The 22973-nt window shown below is 45.6% G+C and overlaps 1 protein-coding gene across 5 annotated transcripts; it reads right to left on the bottom strand.

Moving 5' to 3' along the window:
* Window positions 1-2096: 2096 nt before the first annotated feature.
* On the bottom strand, window positions 2097-22591 carry KLHL36 (kelch like family member 36). 5 transcript variants are annotated; one of them, XM_074913410.1, is made up of 5 exons: window positions 22511-22591; window positions 17869-17950; window positions 12953-14026; window positions 11952-12109; window positions 2097-5523 (listed from the first exon to the last, which is right to left on the bottom strand). In XM_074913410.1, exons 2-5 carry the CDS (start codon window positions 17926-17928, stop codon window positions 4968-4970), a joined length of 1848 nt encoding a protein of 615 aa, XP_074769511.1. In that variant the 5' UTR covers window positions 17929-17950; window positions 22511-22591; the 3' UTR covers window positions 2097-4967. The 5 variants fall into 5 exon arrangements, with proteins under 5 accessions (XP_074769511.1, XP_074769513.1, XP_074769510.1 ...); XM_074913412.1 differs by having other exon boundaries at window positions 17869-17947; window positions 22511-22578; XM_074913409.1 differs by lacking the exon at window positions 22511-22591 and adding an exon at window positions 18198-18350.
* Between the last annotated feature and the right edge of the window lie 382 nt (window positions 22592-22973).

Genomic DNA, 22973 nt, shown 5'->3' with positions numbered 1-22973 from the left:
TTTGAAGGCTGGACAAGCCTTTAGTAGATCACGTGGATACTTGACTCAGTGTTCCCTTTCAGTTATCTGTGCGGACCTTTTGGCTGAATTATTTGTGACTTACTCATCCTTATCTTAAATATGAGCCTCCTCTCTTCTCATGCAATCTATTTTAGGACTTCAGTCTCAAAAGAACCTGCAAGTCTCTATCTCACCTTCCTTTCATGTTCTGTCACCGAACCCATCATGATAAAAACAAAGGCACATTTTTTTCCCAAAGCTACTCCGAGTTGCAGAAAGAGCCTACGTGATGCTAAAAAATGCGTGTGGTATCAACAAACCCGCTGCTGGGATGGATGTCTCTCACTTAGTAGCAGAGTTATCAGGAAGGAGAAGGAAACTGCAAGTAGCTGGAGCTCGTCCATGCTCTGCCTCGCAGCACGCAGTGACAGAACGTCTCCATCTGGACCAGGGGTGCATCTGCCCTGACCTGGGCCCTAAGACAACTCAAAGCCGTAAGTTCATGAAGGTGTAATTAGCTTCTCTCTATTATTCATGAGAACTGAAATATGACAAGAAACTGAAATAAATTAATATATAAAGCTTGGGGGGTTTTTTCCATAGAAATTCTTGCTGGTCAGAGCTTCATTAAAATCTATCAGCAAGGAAAGAATCACAATTAGTATCTAGAATTTTTTTCTGAGAGTTAAAATGCTTCTCAGAAAGAGCACTAAAGTTTAAACTATTTCTTTAAAGTCCCTAGACACGAGACACTTTCTTGCTGCCACTTCAGAATACTGAATCCTAACAGCGCACAGAAAATCACCAGTATTTGGAAAAAAGCAGTCTGATGTCTTATAGAGGAAGACAGACACTCAGGCACATCTTTCTCAAATTAAGGTTTCAACTTGAGAACAAAAATATTTCCAGCTTCTTTCTCAAGCCTTCAAAACAACTGCATCTCATACCACAGTGTAATTTTTCCGCAGGGTATCTCGAGGGATTTGTGTTATCTAACGTCAGCGTTACAGGCAGCAGTTCCTTGACATGCTGATGCCAAGATACAGGCATGGAAGTGTGGGAAGGAGGTTTTTTGGTAGCTGTTTTGTGTCAGGTAAAACGAGCTTTCCTCAGAATTTGGCAACGGGAGCCTTTTTAAAAATGAGGTAGAGCAGTAGTTATTTTTCCCCAGGGCAGGAAGAAAACCATGCTTCCTGACAAGAATTAAAATGTTTTACAAGGCTTAGAGATGAAGGCAGTGGCACGTACAGGTGCAGGAACCAGGCTGATTCCCTACGAGCACAGACCAGGACGATACCCCTTTTCTCTACCTTAATTACTCACTGAGGGGGCTGCCCAAACCTTGCAAATCGTGTTCTCCCGTTCATTTTTGCAGAATTCCAGCACACCCATTTCAGACAGCAGTTCCACAGTGGGAAGCTCAGGTCATTTTCAAGCCTCATGCACTTTTCACTAACACATCCCAAGTAATGATAAGCCAGATCTGGGTACACAATACCCAAAATATAAAGGCACACCCTCTCTGCCAGACTGTGCTTTTAGCAGTGCTTATACCACGGGGCTCCGAGGTGCAAATGGTACCATTTCTTCTTTTAATAATAGAAAAATGCTCCTGGCAACAACAGGTACGATACCCCAGTGACCTCTAGTAACATGAGATATGGCCCATACTCAACCTGTAGCCTCTGATTTGGAGGAGGTAATAAATGGACCAGGAGAAATAAAGCTGACTTCGATGAGTACTGAGGTTCTATTTTGCCTACGCAATTAAGTTTAACATTATGAAGTCGTAACTGTGTTTATCTACTCCCCATTAAATACCGTCTTTGAAACCACTATATAAACTGGATTGGATCTTTTGTCACAGCAGCAAAAAAATGTGAAAAGTAATTTCTGACTGACAGCATGATGCTGAAAAGGTGGATTAGCCAACTCAGTTATATTTCTGCTTCATATTGTTACGTTTAGCTTCTGCCTATTAAAATGTTTCTACCATTATCAACGCCCCCTAAAATAATTACAAAATTACTTCTTTCCAATTTGTCAAAAAGGAAAACCTCAATCCAATCAATACACAAGTCAGACTGTGATGAATACAATATTCTAAACTGGATTTATTGTTTCCAGACATTAATGTAATACATAAACACATTAAAAGGGGGATATAGTAACAAACAACCCATTACAGAAACAAAGGAAGTCTTTGAAATTTTTCTTCTATACTTACACATGAAAATGTCCCAAAAAGTTAAGTAGTTGTCAGTCAACATAGCAAGGATTTCAGATATAAAAAAACCCGAACAACTCATTAATGAGTTTGTCATAACCAAAATGTTTGGTTTGGTTGTGTTTTTGTTGGTTTTTTGTTTATTTTTAGGATAAAAAAGAATAACCATTACCTCATGCAGTGTACAAAGGCTTTAAAATAAATCCATTAATGCAAATAAAAGACTAACTCCTGAGGCTTTTTTTTTTTTTTTTAAGACCAAAAAAACCTCAAGGAGTTTCACAAAATAAATTTCAACTAGTTTTCTTAAATCCTTTCTTAGTACTGAAGAAGAAACCTGTAACTTCCTTGCACTCCAGAAGTTTATTCAAAGGTACCTCTCTCAATACAAATATGTTCTTGTAATGTATCTAAGCGTTCTTTCATTTACAAGAGCTTCAAATGAAATTAGGTGCAAAAAATGTTTTCTTAGTGTTTTCCAATTACTGAGGTAAATAGTTGGGGGGGGAAAAAAAAAAAAAAAGGCAGGTAGCAGGATATCAACTGTACATATACCAGATAAAGGAAAAAAAAAAAAAGGCAAATCTGAAATATATGGATATGGTGCACAAGGGAGATGTGAAAGGACTGCGGAAGAAATAACAGCTACAATCAACAGTTCCCCAGCAGAACTTTAAAGCAAAGCCCTTGAAATCCACTCAGCAGATGACCTGTAGCTGACAATAAAGCATGTTTATTAGCATGTCTGGCGAGCTGGACTATCAGGGAAGAGGCCGTACAATAGTCACAGTTAGAGCTGACTGCCTGACAATGCTGAGAATGTAAACGCTGCTCCAACAGCTGCATCACATCCCCACCAACCACACAGAGACTGAACGATCCACCCAAGGATGAGTTCCTGACAGCAACAACGGGGTCACAATTACAGAGCAGCAGCTTCTATAGTAAATAATATAATATATGGCAAACAGACTGAGTTAGCAAAATGTGTTATAAAAAAGTATAAAAGTTGTTCTTAAAAACTTTCTAAAAATGTCTTCTTTTGGGAAGGAGGAATATTAATCTGCGGCCTGGCATTACTACAATAACTGAAATGGTTGTATCAGATTGCTGGTGATCGACTTCTTGCAAATCAGAGGTGCATTTGTAAAATGCCCCAGGGTGAATGCCTGAAAGCTGGCCAGACAGTCGGGGAATTTTAATATCTGCAGCAGAATCAGCTGTGTTTGTAGAGGGTGGACTAACACTTGGGTCGGAAATCTCTTTACTTGGTATGCAGAGAATAACGTGACACAGAGGATCTAACAGACAATTTTCAGTTCGGTCCCACTGTCTGCATCCCAAACGCAGCCCTGAGCGTTGGTATTTTGGGTTTCTTCCTTTTGAACCCGTCTCGCTGGGGAAGGTGTTCAGTTTCATGCCTGATAAGCCGTGGCTTCAATCCCTGCCAAATCCATCAGAAAAGGCCATTCTCACGAAAAGACATTTTGATCTTAAAAAAAAGCCCCAAAAAACAAAACCCAAGAGGAAAGTTTACCTATTAGCTCAGGTAAAAACCCAAGTTGCTGTTCATCAGGATTACTGAACCCCAGTTAATCATTGTGGGTTAATCAGCATTTTGACAGCAGACAAGTCCAGTACGGGCCCCTGCTCACACGGGCTACTGCTGTGACCACGGTGAGGCTGGAGTTCAGCGAAGTGGATCCCAGTTTTTACAGCCTGGTAGGGCTGCTGAGGGACATCTTCTTGCTTCCAGGTCACCCGAAGGATCCTCCTGCCATCTCTCCTCACCGTTCCTCTGTCCAGCAAACCCCAAACTTGCAGTGAGCTCTATCAGTTGCATCTGCTTTGAAGCCCAAGGCAAATTGTACAGTTTCCATCCAAATCCTCAAATCTTTCGAGTTTTTTTTGACAGATTTTTTTCCTCATTCTGGGGCACGTTTTTAAAACCCAAGAAAAACTTGCTATTGTGTTTAAATATGAAAAGCACCACAACAAGGGATGCAGAAGTCATCTTGCCTTTCCCAGATTTCGAAGGTCACACTATCAATCCAAGCCCAAGTCAATCCCATCTATTCTTTAGCCACACAGTAAGGTCTTCTTAAGCTTAAGAGTACTGTGGAGTTATTTGTTCTCCAAGCTGATCTGACCTGCATTCACCACAAGCAGTATTCTCTTTGAACACTCACGTATTCCAGAAATCTGATACTAACAACTCAAGGACGTACTGTAAATGAAATTTAACGTTACAAAAATTCAAGATTTACAACACTGAACATTCATTTCATTTTTTCTCAGCAGTTGCTTCTGAACTCCTTTGAACTGCTCTATAACTTCAAACCAGACACTTACTACTCTGCCTCCTCCCCCTTGACATTATCATCTCGGCCACAAATTCAACTTTATTTTAAAAACGTCAATATAATACGATGTATGTGGAAATGCCATGAACCACAGAAGACTAAGCCTTACATTCAGGAGAGCAGCATGACCTCTCTTGCTTTATCTCCCCTTATATAGTAGGAGGGGGGTTTTTTGGTTTCTTTTGTTGTTTTTACCTTAAACATGAGCTTAATCCAAAACCCACATTCAACTGTATATTTTCTGAGACTTCAGAAGATGCCTCCCCCCCATTTAAAAAAAAAAAAAAAAAAAAAGGAACGAATCAAGATTAGATAGAAATGATTAAACACAAGGTTCTTTTAGAGTCCACCATGAAAGGGTGGTTATCCAGAAGTAGTCATCTTCCTCGATCTTGATGTTTTTTTGTTTTCGTCTTTTTCTTTTTGTCCTCTGTTTTGGGTTTCAATGCACAGACACATGCAGACACACCAGCGATCGCTTTGGGCAAGTCAGTTCCTTTGTACCACTTATTCTTCTCCTTATCATAAACTTGGACTGTTTTGGAGAAGACTGTTTCTTCCCAGCTGTAGCCTCCAAGGATATAAATCTTGCCTTCCCAAACTGCCACCCCTGACTCACTGTTTGCCTGCAAGAGAGGAGCAACTCTGGTCCACTGGTTACACTGGGGGCTGTACGACTCCACACTCAGAATGTCAAACCGAGCCATGGTTTCGATGTTGTCATCGCTGCCCCCAATGGAGTAGATGTTGTCCTGTAAGGTGCACATGCTGTGCCACCCTCGGGCAGTGATCATTGGCCTCTTCTCTTCCCAAACATCTGTGCGGTAATCGTAACACAGCAGGTTTTTTCTGTAGGGACCAATTTGGTAATCGTGCCCTCCTGAAATGTACACAAATTCCTTGTAGACTGTTCCAGCGTGGCCGTAGGTAAACCTAGGACAGGCAAACAAAAAAGATCCGACTTAGTACTTAGGGATTTTATCAAGATACACAAGCGTTTAACAAGGACTGGTACTAAAGAAGAAAATCAACAGTAACTAAAGACAGAAAAATCCCTAATCCTGTTAGTTACCCAGTAACTATTCCTATTCATACCGCTTCACCCTGCGCTGCAGAGTGCTAAGGTACAACAATCACTTTTTAAGGCATCCTTTTCATACCTGGTCGCTACAGAGCACTAAGGTATCTATGACAATCACTTTTTAAGGCATCCTCTACAGTGTGTCATACAACAGAAGTAACCCATCCTGCTCTAGCTGGCATGGCCTTCACTCCCATTTTCCTACTCCACTGCTTGGGTTGGATCAGTCTGAGAGGGCCAGAGAGGAAAAAATCCACATCTCAGCAAGGGTTTCTATGACAGAAAGAGGAAATAATCATGATACCTCTCAGACTTCCAGCAGTGATTAACCAAGAAAAAACAAGAACACTACCGCTGCCTTCCCCTTCCACAGCTTCGGGATCATGAATCACGTTTCTTACCCACTCGTGCTCACAGCCCAGCTTATTTGCAGTCATGATACACATAATGTTTTTTTCACAAGATATCCACCTGCTCCACCACTTCTGCTACACAGGAGGTAACTTCTTTGGTCGCCCCAAGACAAGGCAACAGACCTCAGTCAATCACAGATCAGAGTCCATGTTTGAAATAAGACAAAATGAGATGGAAGAACAAACACCACGCATGCTGCTTCCACAGGGCAGAGAGAAAACCCCTTTGATCAGCTATAACAAAGCCACTACTAACCTAATTCTTGAGGCTGTTCTTAACTTCACACTAGGATATTCCTGACCAAACCCCTTTGAGCTCTTAGAAGTGGCATGCTAAGGCAAGGGACAGCCTCGGTTTCTTTGAACATATACTTCCTGCACACACCTGTCTTTCTTTTTTCAGGTGTGTGGGGTGTCAAAAGGTGTAGCTGTGGCAGCAAACTGGCTCACACACTGATACAAAAAGCCCGAACAATTTAATACCCATAGGGCTGCAGAGCAATATACTCACCATGCTGCACTCACGAGCCTCTACTACCATCCTTTGTAGTCAAGGACACAAGACAACTCAACCTCTACGGCAGACAAACCTACGTTAGCATTACTTTAGCCTGGAATGCTTTTGAACCGTGCCTGAACACGCTCAAATCTCAATGTGGATAGAACCTTGAGCTGTTTTGATTTCGCATGGTAATAGTTTCTCTCAGCTACACAAATGGTATGGTAACTTCTTCCACACACCAAAGTGCCAAACACTTTTGTGCCAAGGGAATAGGTGGAATAGAAAAGAAAACCCACATTTACCCCGAAAGCACAACACTTCTGAGAAAAGCTAGATGTTTATTAGTCTAGATGCCTACTGAAGCTTCTGATCCCTGACCAGTGTCTGAATCAGATATTTTAACAGGCTCCTGCTACAAGAAACAGAAAAATCCTTGACACGGCCTAAGAATGCTGAGTGACCAGGAGAGACCTTTTAACTTGCAGGGGCCGAAGCACCCTCCCTGGAGACCCTGCAGAGATGACTTCAGAACTCTACTGCTTCTTAGCCACTCAGGAAAAAGAAAGAAAGGAAGAAGAGAGGGCTAAGGCACAGCTATGAAACTTTATCCAAAAAGGCAACTCAGAAATTCCACAGCTCACAATCTGCCTAACCATGGAAGCACGTAACTCACGCTCAGTGCTTCTGTTTGACATGAAACCCCCTGAGCACAGGCACTCTGGTTTTCACACCTGCCAGAAACACTACGGCAGGTGTAGTGTGTGCAGGTGCTGCTCCACCTTCTTTGTGGTCTCTTACACAGACAAGAACCAGGCGTGTATCCCTCCAGTGGCACCCAGTCTGGCTGCTAGAGTCTTTGCTTCTCTGTATACAGAGGAATGGGTCTTAAAATGTAGAGTCCCTATCTGGAAAGTTGGATGGACAACTTGAATCCATTTCCTTTCTCAAACTGCACTGGATTTTAAACCCACATCTAACCAGCAAGCTACCTGGAGGACGTGCAGGGCACTCCACTGTGGAGGTAGCGTCAGGTAACAGTTGTGAGGAGTCAGAAGAGTGCAATGACATTGAATCCAACACAAAGCTCAGGGTTATTGTACTGCTGATAGCAATCCCATTACATTCAGCATTTGGAATGAAAAAAAAAAAAAAAAAAAAGACTAAGTTACGAAAAACTTGAGTGACCTTTGGAGAAGTAGGTTAAATGTTTTCCTACACTAACTGGAAAATGGAATTCTGTACAGGTAAGCAAGCAATAAATATTTTCTCTCAAGCACACACATGCAGTCTAGCGTAGACAGCCACAGAAAAAGCACTGATGCTTTTCTTTTTGCCTCAATCAATGGCTATATCTAGTGAATAGCAACAGCTACAGAAGTAATCTGAAAGAGGCAATCGTATCTGAAGCACCAAATCGACCATCAATTAGTTATTTTTCAATATAGGAAGATTACCCGTTGAAATACGCTAGAGGTGTTTCACTCTGCCTGACTTCAGAAGAGTTCATCCAAAATTGCACATACCCAGCTTCCCATTAATAGAAAACTGCCTGCAATCCAATGCACAAATTGAAAACAATCAATAAGAATCCTTTCTGCAAGCCCTATGGTTTAAATAGAGGCATTTTTAAATAGGCAACAGAACAGGACACTTCAATACAGTGGGTCCAGACATCCTCCAACAGAAAACATCAAGTGTTTTGGCAGTGTTATCTGTAAGAGTGCCCAGAAAAAGATAGAGGCATTAAGGTGAAAGAAGTTAGAAGTTTTGAGGCAGAACATCTGCCAGAGCCAGTTGCTGATTCTGAAGAACTTACCTAGATACAATGCTGCAAAAATGAGAGTTTTTGACACAGTAACACCATTCAACAAATGGTAGAAAATCTACCATTTATTTTCTTAAACAGAAGACTTGGCCTAACTCGAGAAAGCTTTGGGAATCCCCTGCTCCAACCAAAGTCCAGGTGAGCTGTGGTTGCTCTGAATCTCAGTGTCCACCTGCTGCAAACCCTGCAAGATCATTCATGACACAACTAGCAGAGCAGATAACATCATTCGTTAGCCTGTTCCAACGCATTCCCTTATACAACTGCTTTCAGTTGTTCTGCCAAATTTTAACCTAGGGCCACTCAATTAATTTCACTGATGTCTGCAGCAGACTTTTTCACGCTCTATTCACGATGAGAACACATTGCACCAACTTCTGCTCTGCCAAGCTTGTCAGCTACTGCTGTTCCCTTCCGGGCTAGAAACTATGGCAGGAACTGCTCCCCGAGAGCCTGGGAAAAAGGGGGAAAAAAAAATAAAGGACCTCTCTGAAGAATGGGAAAGGGTATCCCACAACCAAGGACCTGACTGAGAGTCAGGCAAAATTCACTTGTAGCAGACTTGGACCAGGTCCACCCTTTAGATAGCTTGGCTGAAGTTTTCCATGTTAAGCATCTGCCTCAAGAGGCTGTGTTTGCTTCTTCAGTAAAACAGCATTATTTCAGTCAAAACAGTTCAGTTCCTTCCAAGAAAGTGGTTAGGGAAAACAACGTGTTGTTTTGACCACGTTGGGGTGAAGGAAGAAAAAAAGAGCTTGCAAAGTTCTTCCTCAGAGGAGCATGACTGTGCCTGTGTACAGCAACAGGGACACAGGATTTGGCAGCGGACAGGAGACATGTGTATACAAGGACACAACCATTGCCTTTCCCCTGAAAATGTCCACACACGGCAAGCTAGAACCCTTGAGAAAAAAAAAAAAAAACAACCACAAAACATTTTCTGCATGTTCAGAGTAGAAGCTTTAACAAATGTAATTTCTGAGAGTCCAACCCCATGCAGCTCAAACTGAACTACACAAGCCTACACCCCCGAATGACCTCATCATGGGCCTATCACTCCAGGGAATAGTCTTCCAGGCAGCTGCTGGCTTAGAGCAGTCGGAAACAACACCAGAGCTGCGGGCAGGGAGCCTGCTTCTGGTGGCCGTGCACCCAAGAGGACAAAAGAACCTGCCCATTTTCTCTTCAGAGGGAAGACGACAGAAAAACGCAGGGAACAAGGCAGCTACGTTGGGATGCGTTGCCTCATCAGGCAATCAGGAAGCAGAGGCTTGGAGCTTCTGATTTCCTCTTCACAAGGAAAAAAAGAGTAGCTGTTAGAATAGGGCTGGGGAAGATGTTAGCTGGGTAAAAACAGTAACTATAATCAGTTTGAGAAACAAAAGCATGCGGTGGGGAGGAAAACAGATCACATCAGAGTATGCTGAAGGGAAGATAGGAGTACACAGAAGGAACTGTAGCTAGCACGCTTTCTTCTTGTCTTGAATAAATGACAAAATCCTCTCTCATCCTTCCTCTGCTGCCAGCAAATCCATCTGAAGTACATCAGGAAAGGACTGCCTGCGTCCCTTCCAGCAGCCACCCACACCTGACAGAGCCACATACGTCCCTCTGGGCTCTAGCAGCATTCCCTTGTCCCTGCACCCAGGTTTCTTCCTGCAGTCCAGCTCTGTGCTGAGTTTTGCCTTTTGCAACCTGCCTAAAGCTCTTAACTTTATTCCTTCTGTGCAGAAAAGTGGTTCTTGCAAACAATATACTGCTATACTGCCCAAAGCAGAAGTTCTCCAAGAGGAGAAAGAGGGCTGAAAAGGCAGAAAAGCTGCAGGTACTAAGTGTCCATTAAGATCTAACTAATGACATATTAACATGCATGAGAGCAGCTACATGGAAAAGTGGGAAAATATCTAGTTCACTACACAGCTGCACAAACACCCGAGCTGGCATAAGGGACAGTTATCATGGGACAAGGACAGAGCAGGCAGGAAGACAGGATGCAGAATTATTTTTCGGGGATACAGCAATAACTTAAAATAGTCTCTGTACTACAGCCTAACCCTGCAGCTTGGCAACCAGCTAAGTCAGTGTAAGCAGGGTCTATCCCATAAGGGGGGGGCTTTTGCCTAGTCCAGGCAGATCAGCGAGGCAATCTAATAAAAAATTAACACCCTCCACGTCAAAGTTCACTTTGGCAGCTGCAAAATTCCCAAAGCCAACACACAGGTAGCAGCAGGGACGTGCAGAAAAACTGCCCCTTTTCAGACAGCTTACAGCCGGCAAGCTTCCCCAGGACCACGGACATGCTGGGAAAAACATAGCCATACTGGTTCTAAGGGGAGTGTTTTCCTAAGAACACACAAGGCAGTCAGGTCACATCTATGTTTCTTTAAAAAATGTTTTGAAAAGAAGGAAAGCTCTGCTACAATTCCTTTGAGATGTTACTGGGATCTCACAGGTCACCCCAATTAACAGAAAGGCTTATGAACTAAAGATACTCTCCTACACAGCTTCCCAGGAAAGACTGTGGTGTTCAGCCTCAACTGTTAGATCTGCCTATGTGAGCAGAAATAAAATGGAAAAAAGCATCCTGCTTCTGAAGAGCACTCGAGCCCAGCTGTTAGCCTGGATCAGACTCGCATTGCAGCACCTGCCCAAAATAGAATCGGGCAAGAGGCTTCTGTGCCTTCACTGGCTGCCTATAGCTCTGCAGCTAAGGGAATAAGGGGAAAAAAAAGCTGAACTCTCAAATCAAATTGCGAGTATCTTGTTTGTGATGCCAGTAAGAAAGCAAGTGCTGCTGCTGAAGTTGCAGGTTTCAGACATCATGAAAATACCATCCATATAGCCAATACCCCCACGAATGTCAAATTTAACTAAATCTGAATAGCTGTTTGCAAATGAAATGCTATTGTACAGTTCTTACTATGTCACCACCCAAACATTGATTCAAAATACTAGCGATGTCTTGTGCTGCTGTTACAAGAGCAGCTGCAGTACTAAAGCCTCTCAAAAGTAGAGCAGCTAAATTTTAACTCAGATTGAGAGAAAGAGGGGTCACATTTGCCAGGGTTATCTATTTGCAATGCAGGTAAACGTGGTTTATCTGCAACAGCTAACCTGAGCAGCCAGAGAGAAACACCTTATGAGGAAAACAAATCACACCAAAGTAAGGCCAAATAAATTATAGAAGCCTTTGATCAAGATCTAAACAGTGCCTCTGAAAAGGTTCTACTCCAAGTGACCTCAGGTAAAATATTTTAAGAATAGCTGAGTGAAATTGTAAGAGGTCTCACTCCCATCCTTCAGATGTACCTCAGGACAAAAATTCAAACCAGTCAAGCTGACATGAGGCACACTACCTGGAAGAGAGAACTGCTCAAATACCAAACGCTGATACGGTTTGTTAGTTACTCGCTGATAGCATGTTGGTTATACACCCCCCTGCCTCCCTTCTAGGGATACCCATTCATCAGCTACGGTCACACAAGTTCCCTCTACTACCATTCTTCAAACACAGGGTAACTTTCCAAACATCTCCGTTACCTGGGCAAGCCTGCTATATAGGACCAGGAATCCTTCTGAGGACTGTAGGTCTCCACTGAAGAAAGTGCCCCATTTTCATTCCTGCCACCAACAGCTACCAGCATGTCAGTAATAGCTCCCAGGTAGAAATCTACACGGCGTTGTCTCATGGAGGCAACCTGTCAAAAAAAAATAACATGCTGACATCTTCAAACATCTGGTAAGCAAGCTGACTTCAGGTATATTTATGTCTGAGGATAAAAAAAAAAGTTGCTTCTTGCCATTTATTTGGAAAGGAGAGCTACTGGTTTTGACCATTATATATTCATAAAGTACTTTTGTTTTCCTGCAGTAGCATGTTACATAGCATTCATTTTCAAAAAAGGGGACAACAGAAAGTATCTAAGAGACAGGTTCTTCTATAAATGTTTGTGTTACATGGGCCTCCTTCCAAAACTCTGCAAGAAACATATATTGGAATCACTGAAAACCACAACTGAACCACACGGGATGATTGGTTCCTATAGGAACCTGCACTGCCGCAGGGTTTTACAGCAGGACTGGAAGTGAATAGCTTGTTCTAAGAGACATTTAGCACAGAGACGTTTCACGAGTGTCAGAGACATTTGCTTTTTACATCAGACTCATTTTTTATTTAGTTATAGGCGCCACTGCTTGAGAAAGATGAACTAAGCAATCACCTCTGTAAGTCCATTCTAACATTATTCCCAAAAGTAATCTAAAGAGTTGCAGGTGGATGCTGACCAGGAATTTCATAGATGAGCTGTCCAAATCCCACTTGAAGTCGAAAATCCGCCCCAGACTCTTTTGCTGCGTGTGTAACTTAAGCATTCCCATAAAGGATTCGAGTAGCTGCTTTTTCAACTTAAATAACTTGAATTTCCATTTCTGAGTGGTGCTATACTGGCTAGTCTCATGAGCCCTGTCCTTCCACCGAAATGAAGAAAACACTCTAAACATTAAGGACTTTAAACAGAGAAATAATACAGCTTAAGTCTCACCTTTATCCACTGGTTACAGCGGGGATCATACCTATATAGGAGATTTGAAGCTGCATCCCCTCCATTGTCTCTTGAAAAGCTGCCTCCAGCTATGAAGATGAAGCCTCCCAAGACTGCAACACAGTGGTGACTTCGTCTGGCTGGGAGAGGGGTTTCTGCTACCCACTGCCCCTTCCTGATGTCCAAGAAGCAGGTATCATCGCTCAGTTCCAGGCACCGTTCGGACACCTCCCCGCCCACAAAGAGGAGCCTTTCCTCGCAGGTCCGCAGGGCCGTCCGTTTGTTTTGCAGCACTGGCTGAGCCGTGACATTATTATGATAGTTCACCGCCTCCTCTATAAACCCCTCACAGTTTGCTTCTTTGGGAAGAAGAGAGCAGACAGCGGGCTTGACTCGATGGAGGAGATCACTTTTAGGTATCAAGGGAAAATGAATGTTGTCCAGAACCTGGTAAGCCTCGTTCTCCCTTTCTGGATACTGGGTAAGCCACTGCAAGGCAGCCTGCAGCAAGTCGTGCTCACACTCCTGCTGCACGTTGCTGCTGTCCAGGTATTGGCACAACTTCTGCAAGGAAATGTTCTGCAGGAAATCCGGGGTGAAAGAGAGCGTGCCGAAGTTCTGCAAGATGAAAGAATCAATGTAGGAGTCAAGGCGCTTCAGGTTGTAAATAGAGGCAAGCTCTTGCAGGTACAAATAATTCTCCTCGCTGACTTCGTTCTCCAGGTACTCACAACAGAAGTCGACCACCTTCCAGATCTGCAGCAGGTGAGCAGTTTCGAGCACGTAGTCGATATTGCCTCCATCTAAAGACAGCTCACTGCCATACAGGAAATCCACCACAGCCTTGAGACCGATGTAAGAGGCTCCAAAAAGTTCAACCTCCTTTTGGTGGGCTTCTCGCATACCAATGGTGAACATCGAGTTGAAATAGTCACTGCAAACAGCCAGGAGGTTCCGATGGGCAGGGACTCTCTGTTCATCCACCACGAGGACAATGTCACAGAAGAGGCCTCGGTGCCTCTGCTCATTCAGGCTCTGAAGAACGAGGCTAGAGTGGTCGTCCCACCTGTACACCTGGAACAAACAAACACTATCAGGCAGATGTTGTCTTCACCACGGCAAATTTCAGTGTGCACAAAGTGTTTTCCCATTGGATGTAGTCATACACGAGAGAAAGAACACTTACTTTTATTGCACATCTGTAATCAATTCTGACCTGAAACAGCTGGTAAGCAACATAGTATGAGCCCAAGCTCCTCGCCTTCACTTTGAGAGGCCTGTGCAGACTCTTACTGCTTCCCCATCCGCTTTTTTATAATTCACTCCTACCCCCTTCACAATGCTGCATCCAAACCTCCAGCCTCATGATTTATACAGGCACGATTTTCTGAAACTCTTCCACTCTTTGTCTTCGAGAAATCTTGCTGACATTTCCTTACTTACTTGTCCCCCAAATGACTCCTTACAGAGTTCTTCTCAACTAAGCTACTCACTAAATATTTGGTAGTGGGAGACAGACATGCAGCAGTATGCCAAATTTTCATTCAGCCCATGTATTGTTTAGGTTAGTGCTTACTTGACAGCTACCCCCTCTTAAATCTTTTCAGGACTCTAAGCTCGTTAGGGTAAAATCCCTCTCTTTCTTTCCATATTATTCCAGGCACACACACTGCATTCAAAAATAAGAGCTGTTTATTTATGTGCAAAGCCACACATGTGGATAACTTACTCCCCTAAGACTTCAACTTGCTTCCAGAAGCCGAGGTAGTTTTTGTTTTAATGAATATGACTATTTTTCTTTTAAAGAAAGGGGAAAATGCCCTCAGAACATGACCATTAAGTGCCCTTCTGGGATCCCTCTGGTCCAGACATTCTTCCCACCAGCTCTGTACGTGCCACAGAGCTTTTCAGGCAAACACTTGGTTGCCTCTTTCTCACAGACTCACATTACCAGTCTCAAGAAGAATCAAAATGGAAACATTTTGTTGCCCCTTGAATGTCCTGCAGACACATACTGAAGGGGCTGGTCACCCCAAGCGATGCAGCTTTTAGGACCATCCTTCTGGAGGAATGGAATGCTTGATGGTACAGTTACCTTGTGATCTCTCTTAATAGAAGCCAGGTTAAGTTAAATGCAAATACATAACTTTAATTACCAAATCCAAAACAGACAGAGTTGCAGAGCCTGTAAGAACATGTAAGAGAAGTGAAAGGAGGTGGGGAGGAAGCACATCTTTGTATTGTACCTAAGCTAGCTCTGAACGGTTCTGGCTGTAGGACCCTGGGTCTTGCCCAGTTCTACGCCCTCAGACCGCATTCCCTGACACCCTGAAAAGGTGTCTCAGTCTGTATCTACATTGAGAACAGTCACACAGATGACCTGAGGTCTCTTGAGGCCTCTCAAGCATTCAAACCTTTCCTTCACCAAGCTGTTGCTTCTCCTAGAAATCCTGTCTGTGGCTTTCCTGCTTTCCCCAACAGAAAGCACATGATTATTACTGTCTGGCTAAGCCATGAATGAGTTGGTTTAATCGTGGTGAGACAACCTTTCTACCCACCTGGATGGGAAAGGTTCAAGACCTAGAGCCAAGTTTTTTCCCCCACGTGCAACCCTCACCCTAGACATGCACGCTGTGTACATAATTTGGTAATTGTACTTCTCTACGATGAGATAACCAGGATTAACGCACGCAGCTCACCACTGTCCAGACGTGATGGCAGCCAATCATCCTGAGCTCAGGCCAACCTTGGGAGCCTGACCTCCCACATCTGCCTTTTAGCAGTCAGTGGTATAGCAACAGGCAGGCTGCCAAAGATGAGACCCAAATTAATAACTAAATGCGCTGCTCTTAGCGCGATATCCCAGTGGTTTCTCTTTAGTTTCACTTACCCTCTTTTCTAAACAATGGAGACTAAGCTGCCAAAAAGCCTTCTGTTGGAGTAACTTTGTACATACAAGTGTAAGGAGTTAAACCAATCTAAGTGAAGAGGCTTCAATAATTACAAGTTTTCGAGGCCAAAACGCTTTAATTTGCCTTATTGCCTCATCATATCTCTGAACTTGAAAAGGGATCTATGGCATAGACAACAAAGTAACTTCCACTGAGGAACAGAACTGCCAGAGATCTGTAACAGAAAAAAATGTGGGGTTTAAGGACTGTGAAGTTTTTCTGAGGTTGAGAAATGTTGATATCATACAGGAGCCCAAGCAGATACCAGGGGATGGAGGAAAAAGAATAAATACGGCAAAGGACAAGCCCCACATTTGTGGCAACTGTGCTAAAGCGCAGTGGATGAAGAGACGATAACATCTTACAGCACCCTCTTCTGAATCCGACTCATGGGGGTCAGTTATTGGATTAAAGCAAAAACACATTGCCTCTTGTCTCCGTAAATTAGCTGATCATTTCTCTCTAATATTCTCTAATACCACCATTGCGCATAACAAGATTACACCAGAATATAAGATTTGCCAAAGATCCCTATTTACTTAGCTGGCTGTCGAGTCAGCAGCATAATCCTGACCGCAAATACGCCTGACAACTCACACTCCTAAAATCCTTGTTGCCATGTAGAACTGCTGCTACTTCAGAAATCAAGCATAAAATCATTACATATGGCATTGGATGGACTCAGAATATATTAACATATTTCAGCCACTTAGCAAATTCATTCGCTCAGTGAGCCAATAACAGAAGCTGATAGCTGCACATTTCAAAACCAAGACAAATTTTATACTAAACACGAACATCTTTCTCAAGCTATTTATATTCTGTAGAACAGCTTTAGCATTATCTAGTAATTCTAAGTTTAACAGATAGTGACAGCTGCTGTCTAAGCAAGAAAATAAAACAATGCTGTCAAGTTAATTAATTTTTAATGTGATGAATTATTATTACATTCAGACTAAACCATTTAAATGGCAGACAGGATCAGCACTCAGGGAAAGATTATATTGGTAGGGACGCATTTAAAAATTAGTCCTATTTACCTTTTATCAATGGTATTAGAGCAGTATTTTATATTACTCTGGATTCAAAGATCTAATTTCTTTCAGATTGTTAATGCAGTACCACTACTTGTCAATGATACAAAAGAAAATGGGATCTGTCTCGTTCAACTTTGAAAACACAGATATAGGCACTGAAAAGTTGCTCTTTTCTAGCTGTTGTTGGTAGTACAAGGCACTTGCTCTGCAGCATCTGTAACCTAGTTCTTGCACTAGAACAGAAAAGCAGTTTTCACTGGTATGAAACAAAGTGAACGTACCAACTGCAGCTGGTATTAACATCTTATAAATCTTAGGTCATCATCCTGATGAGCTGCATAAAGAGCCACCTAAGACGGACTTCAGTGGATTCCCAACTAAAATCAACGTATGTGTGCAGACAGAGATTCCACACAAAGAGAATTAACCTCACAAACCTAAGAAAACATCTCGAGTTCACTGGAATAACTACCGTTAATAATAACTCACAGGATCAAGACTCCCAGCTTGTACAAAACAAAGACCAAATCTAAAAAGAAATCTCAGCTTTACTTCTGCAATTAGCTTGAATTTTACAAGACAGATCAGTACGAAAAATTCCCAAAATAAACACATAGCATTTAATGACTGTATTTTTGATGTAGAGAGAATACTGTGCTGTGATGATGTGGGTTTCTTTTTTAAGTTATGAGTCACGACGAGCAGATGCCCATTTGCTGCTGCTTTTTTTTTTTAAATCACTAGCAACTTCTTATATCAAAAATATTTGAGCAGGTAGACCACCGTTTTCATACCTCTTTTTAAAAGCTCAGAATATTCACATTCCTTCAAAACAGTCCATCCAAATGACAGCCTTTCCTTCCTCCCCCCCCCCTTTTGTTATTTCCATAACTTGCTTTTTTTGGTAAGCAACACAAAATGCACAAACCTTTGAGGATTCACTTATCTTGTGTGGACGACAAATCCTGGTTTGCCTGGTCCCCTCCATGACCGGCTGATCCGCAGTACTTCTAGAACAAAAGCAAAGATGTTAGCAGCATACCAATCCTTTCAGAGTGCGGAAAACCATATTGTGCTGAATAAATAACACAATTACGAAGACCTGCACATGCTTGAAAATGTCAAAGTTAAATTTATCTCTTTTTTTTTTCGCTTCCTGATGTTGGTTTCTCATGCTGTTAATGCCTGGTTGTGTCAACAAGTCAGGTATAAGCCCACACTAGCGCGTGTATTACTGACGGCAAGGGATTTACTTACTGCTAGTCCTCGCTACCGCGGCCGGGGGTAAAGTCATGTCCTTGTCGCCGCGCTCCGGGCCCCAAACCCCCGGGGGCCCCGGGCCCGGCTGCGCTCCGGCGGCGGCTCATCCTCCGCCCGCCGCTTGGCCCGTCCTCCGGGAGCTACATCGGCTGCGCTTTCCCACAGCGGTTATTTAGCCGGAAAACAAACCAAAAAAAAAAAAAAAAAAAAAAAAAGGGGGAAAAACCGCAAAGCGACAACAAATCCCAGGAGGCGGGGAGGCGCCCGCCCCGTCCCGTCCCCCGCGGCGGGAGCGCGGAGTTACCGCAGCGCGGGCTCCCTGCGGGCGGCGGGCGGCCTCCCCGCAGGCCCCGCGGCCGCCATGGCCGGCCCGGGCAATGCCGGCGGGAGGGAGCGGGGAGGGACCGAGGCGGGGCGGGACCCGGCGCCGGGCAAGCGGCGGGGCCGGGGGAGGCGCCGCGGGGCAGGGCCGGGGCGCCCTCCGCTGACCTCGCCGGGAGGAAATGGCGGCCGCGGCCTGGCCGGGGGGCGCCGGGGCCTGGCAGCCGTGGCAGTGCGGCCGCGGCCGGGTGTTCGTTACAGCGAGCGCCGGGTTCTTAGCGGAGTTATTCTGTAAAACCGCGATGAACTCTGCGGAGCGGGGCGGTGGGGGTGGGCATTAAGGTACAGCGAGAAGCCCGGTCACCATCTCACCTTCCTGACCGCAACGGGAAACTATCTGACCTCAAAACCGCCCAGCCTGCTACTGGCACCTCTTCAGCCACGCTGCTGGGGGGCTTCTTCTCATTGATTAGGCCCAGGAGGCTTTAAAAGTTAATGAAAACCACCGCGGTGAACAGCAGGGCTGAGAGGACCCCTCCTTCAGCTTGTGAAGTAAGAAGCAAAGACTTTGTCCGTGGACCCTGCCGAGCTCTGTTCCGGTGCGGTGGGCTTCACTGAGAGAACCCTTTGTTCATCCAGCGCTCCTGGGTGTCCTCCAGGGGTTAGCGTCAGGACAGCACAAGCCAGCAAGATTGTGCGTGTGTCCCAGCTCCATCTGCTCTCACCGAGGACAGTCCAGCCAGGACACGTGTCCTAGGCGGTGGCGGGGCGGTTGTTGCTGGCAGAAGATGATGTGTAGAGCGTGGAGCAGCCGTGTTTTAAACACGGGGAGTGTGCCAGGGCTGCCTGGGATGTTGGCACCGTCACCTACCCCAGCTGATGTCCGGCCCTCCGCTGCAGGTCACGGCTCCAGCACTGGGGCAGTAGCATCTGGGCAGCTGTGTCTGTTCTTCATAGAATCACAGAACGGTTTGGGTTGGAAGGACCTTTAGAGGCCATCTAGTCCAACCCCTCTGCAGTGAGCAGGGACACCTTTAACTCAATCCAGCTGCTCAGAGCCCCATCCGACCTGGCCTTGAATGATTCCAGGGAGGGGACATCTACCACCTCCCTGGGCGACCTGTTCCAGTGTTTCACCATCTGCATCATAAAAATTTCTTCCTTGTATCTAATCTAAATCTACTCTCTTTCAGTTTAAAACTGTTACCCCTTGTCCCACTGCAACAAGCCCTGCTAAAAGGTTTGTCCCCATCTTTCCTGTAGCCCCTTTAAGTACTGGGAGGCTGCTCTAAGGTCTCCCCGGAGCCTTCTCTTCTCCAGCTGAACCCCCCAACTCTCTCAGCCTGTCCTCACAGGGGGGATCCAGCCCCTGAGCATCTCCGTGGCCTCCTCTGGACCTGCTCGAGCAGGTCCGTGTCCTTCTGCTGTTGGTGCCCCAGAGCTGGACCCAGCCCTGCAGGGGGGTCTCACGAGAGTGGAGCAGAGGGGGAGAATCCCCCCCTCGCCCTGCTGCCCACCCTGCTCTGGGTGCAGCCCAGGACACGGTTGGCTTTCTGGGCTGTCAGCACACAATGCTGGCTCATGTCCAGCTTTTTCATCCACCAGTACCTCCAAGTCCTTCTCCGCAGGGCTGGTCTTCACCAGCCACCCCAAAGAAGTCAGGGATGATGACTAATCCACTAATCTAATTGATCATTGAGTCCAAAGATGAGAAGCAGTTTTTGCTAGCTTCAGTCTCTTCTGTAGCCCTTGTGACCATGGGGACCCAGGATAAAGACCTGCCATTCCTGGACTGTGTAAAAACCTACTTAGGCGATAATCCTAATGGTAACTGTGATCTGCAAATTCACAGCAGCCTTTTCCTGAGAGAGGATATTATTCTCTCCATTACTGTTTCCGCTCTTGCATGGAAAATACAAGAGATGGAGAAGCAGAATTGGGGACAGCCACATAGAAAGATCAGAAAAGAAGCAAAAAGATGTGACAGCAAAGAGTCACAGGAGCAAGGCACTAGTGATACATTTTAGAAGAGCTAAGCCTCCTGTGGGACCATCACTCTTCAGAGCCATCCTGTTTGCTCCACTCCCTCTGCCCATTCTGAGGCCCTTCTTGAACTTCATTAGTATAGTCGAGAGAGCTGAAGGTCAATCCAGATATCCAGGACTTCACACTTGCCAGAGACATTTTATTGAGGAAGTCCGTAAGTCCTCTTTAAGACCTTTCACTTTCCCTGTTCTGCACTTCCTCTGTGAGGACTCCTGTGAGATGGACAGACACTTCTGCCAGGCCAGTGTCATCTTCCTGCACAGGATGAAATCCCATGTGTGGATGATGGAGGTCTCAAAACTCCCATATGAAAAGCAAATCAGAAATCACCAAAGCCAGACAAGTAGGTATTTTCCCCTCTCCAATTACAGCCGGATAAAGCTGATCACAATATTTATTCCTCCATGCGTTATAAAAAAAAAAAAAAAAAAAATCCATGAAAATATGTCAAAGACAAGGAAGAGAAGCAAAGAGAAGGCGGCATGTTTTTCTGGGATTTGAATCTGGCACTTAAAAGTGTTCCTTAAAACTTCCTAATGAATATAATTCAAACACTTCAGCCATTGGGTCAGAGTCGGAAACAAGGTTGAGATTTTCTCCCTCTAAGGGAAATGACATCTCAACCACCCGCCTCTGCCCTAGGAGACATCAGAAGCTGAGGAACAATCTTGAAGAAACAAGGACAACCAGCAGCTGTTACAGGTATAAACAGCAGGGTAGTGCCAAAGGATGATAAATGCAGACTATTTTAAAAAAAATGTTTCTGAGTAGATAATGGTCAGCATAAAAGCTTTTGAAAAAGAAAAAAAGTTCCTAAAACAGTTCCAAAAGAAAATCAATAGGAATTCAGAACTATTAATGTGTGATTATGTTATCGTCTAGAGCCTGCAGTCTACTGAGCGTGATTGACCCAGATGCTATGTCCGACACTTGGACTGACTTCAAAAATATTTCTCTCTTCCCTATGACCTCATCTACACCACGGAGATGCACTGCAGCAACACGCTCGCGGCGTTTCAGGCCCTGATGCTACAGGGAACCTCACGTCACTCGGGGGTCTCTCTGGAAGAAGCTGCATGCGGGATTAGGGCTTCATATTGTACAGCAGCAAATGATGTATCGTAAAATTAGCACATGCTCTGGTGATCTTGTTCCTTGAGATGTCGGAAAAGACTCGGTAACTGTGTGGTAATGAGGTTTCAGACTTCACATTTACAATATTTTAGCGTGAAATAAACTACAGACATGCCACTGCAAACTTTAAAAGAAACAAACTGTGATACTTTTTAGCACGGAATGTAGTTTTTATTACATTTGCAATATCCAGGCCCCCCAGGTTTAGGGTAGAAACCCACTAACACGGACAAGGGCTGGTTTTTTTAAAACTCTGGTCCTTGGGCACAACAGCTGGTGACATTAATTTCAAGCAGCAAAGCAGAGGACCTGTCTCTATTTCCGTGGGCACAGGACTCAGGTGCGGCCTTAGAGACAACCCTCACCCTTTGGCCTAAAGCCCAGCAGCTCTCCCCGGCGCATGGCCTTGGCTTAGGCTCCGTTCTGAGCCGGCAGCGCCGCGGCACAGCCCGGTAGAGGGAGATCGCTCCATCCGAAACGGGGTAAAACACGCTCCCGCACACGCCCCCGGGCGCCCCGCGCCCGCAGACACCCCTGAAGCAGCACCGAGCTCTCACCGACTCCCAGTCACCCTCCCAGAGCCCCCCCTTTCCCCCCGAGAGCGCTGGATGGAGTCGGGAGCGGAGCCCAGCTCCCGCCCGCGGCTCTGCGGAGCGATGCTCCCCGTCGGCAGGCTCCCGAGCAGCGGTCGGAGCCGGCCCCTCGCCTTCCTCCAGCCCTCGCCAGCCCCCTGACCGCCCCTCGCCAGCCCTCGCCAGCCCCTGGCCAGTCCCCTGACCCCTCGCCAGCCCCCGCCAGCCCCCCCCTACCTGCTCTCAGTCCTGCCCGGCTCCCTCCCGTGCTCCGGGCCCGGCTCCCGGCCCCGCCGCGCAGGGCAGCGGCTGCTCCATCTTGCGCATCTCTTCTCCCTCCTTCCTCCTCCCGGCCGTCAGGGGCTGGAAAAACATCGGGGGGGGGCGCTGAAAAAATATCACCGGCCGGAAAAAAAAAAAAAAAAAAAAAGAAACCAAAACCCGCATCACTGCGGGGGGTCCTCCGCGCCGGGACGAGCCCCTCGCCCCCCTGCCCGGGCAGCGCCCCGGCTCCGCATCCTCAACACAGGCGCCCCCCCATCGCCCCCCCCCCCCCGCCGTTCCCGGGCTATTGCATCACCCCGAAACCCCCGCGCCGGGGCCGGGCGGGGCGGGGGGGGCCGGCCCAGCGCCCGCCGCGGAGCCATTGGCAGCCCGGGGCGGAGGCGGGCCGCGGGCCGCGGGCGGCAGCGGGCTCGAC

The sequence above is a fragment of the Athene noctua genome, chromosome 9, assembly GCF_965140245.1.
Source record: "Athene noctua chromosome 9, bAthNoc1.hap1.1, whole genome shotgun sequence".
In the NCBI taxonomy this organism is placed as follows: Eukaryota; Metazoa; Chordata; class Aves; order Strigiformes; family Strigidae; genus Athene; species Athene noctua.
The sequence above is the reverse complement of the archived record's forward strand: the minus strand, read 5'-3'. Positions and strand labels throughout refer to the sequence as shown.

Bases quoted from the DNA above. Each gene is read 5' to 3' on its own strand.
- KLHL36 (XM_074913410.1), bottom strand. From the start codon at position 17,928: ATGGAGGGGACCAGGCAAACCAGGATTTGTCGTCCACACAAGATAAGT. The intron at 12,110-12,952 runs GTGAGACTTAAG...TTTTTTTGACAG, and splicing joins GCTGTAACCAGTGGATAAAG to GTTGCCTCCATGAGACAACG. The intron at 5,524-11,951 runs GTAACGGAGATG...TGCCTGTCCTAG, and splicing joins TATATAGCAGGCTTGCCCAG to GTTTACCTACGGCCACGCTG.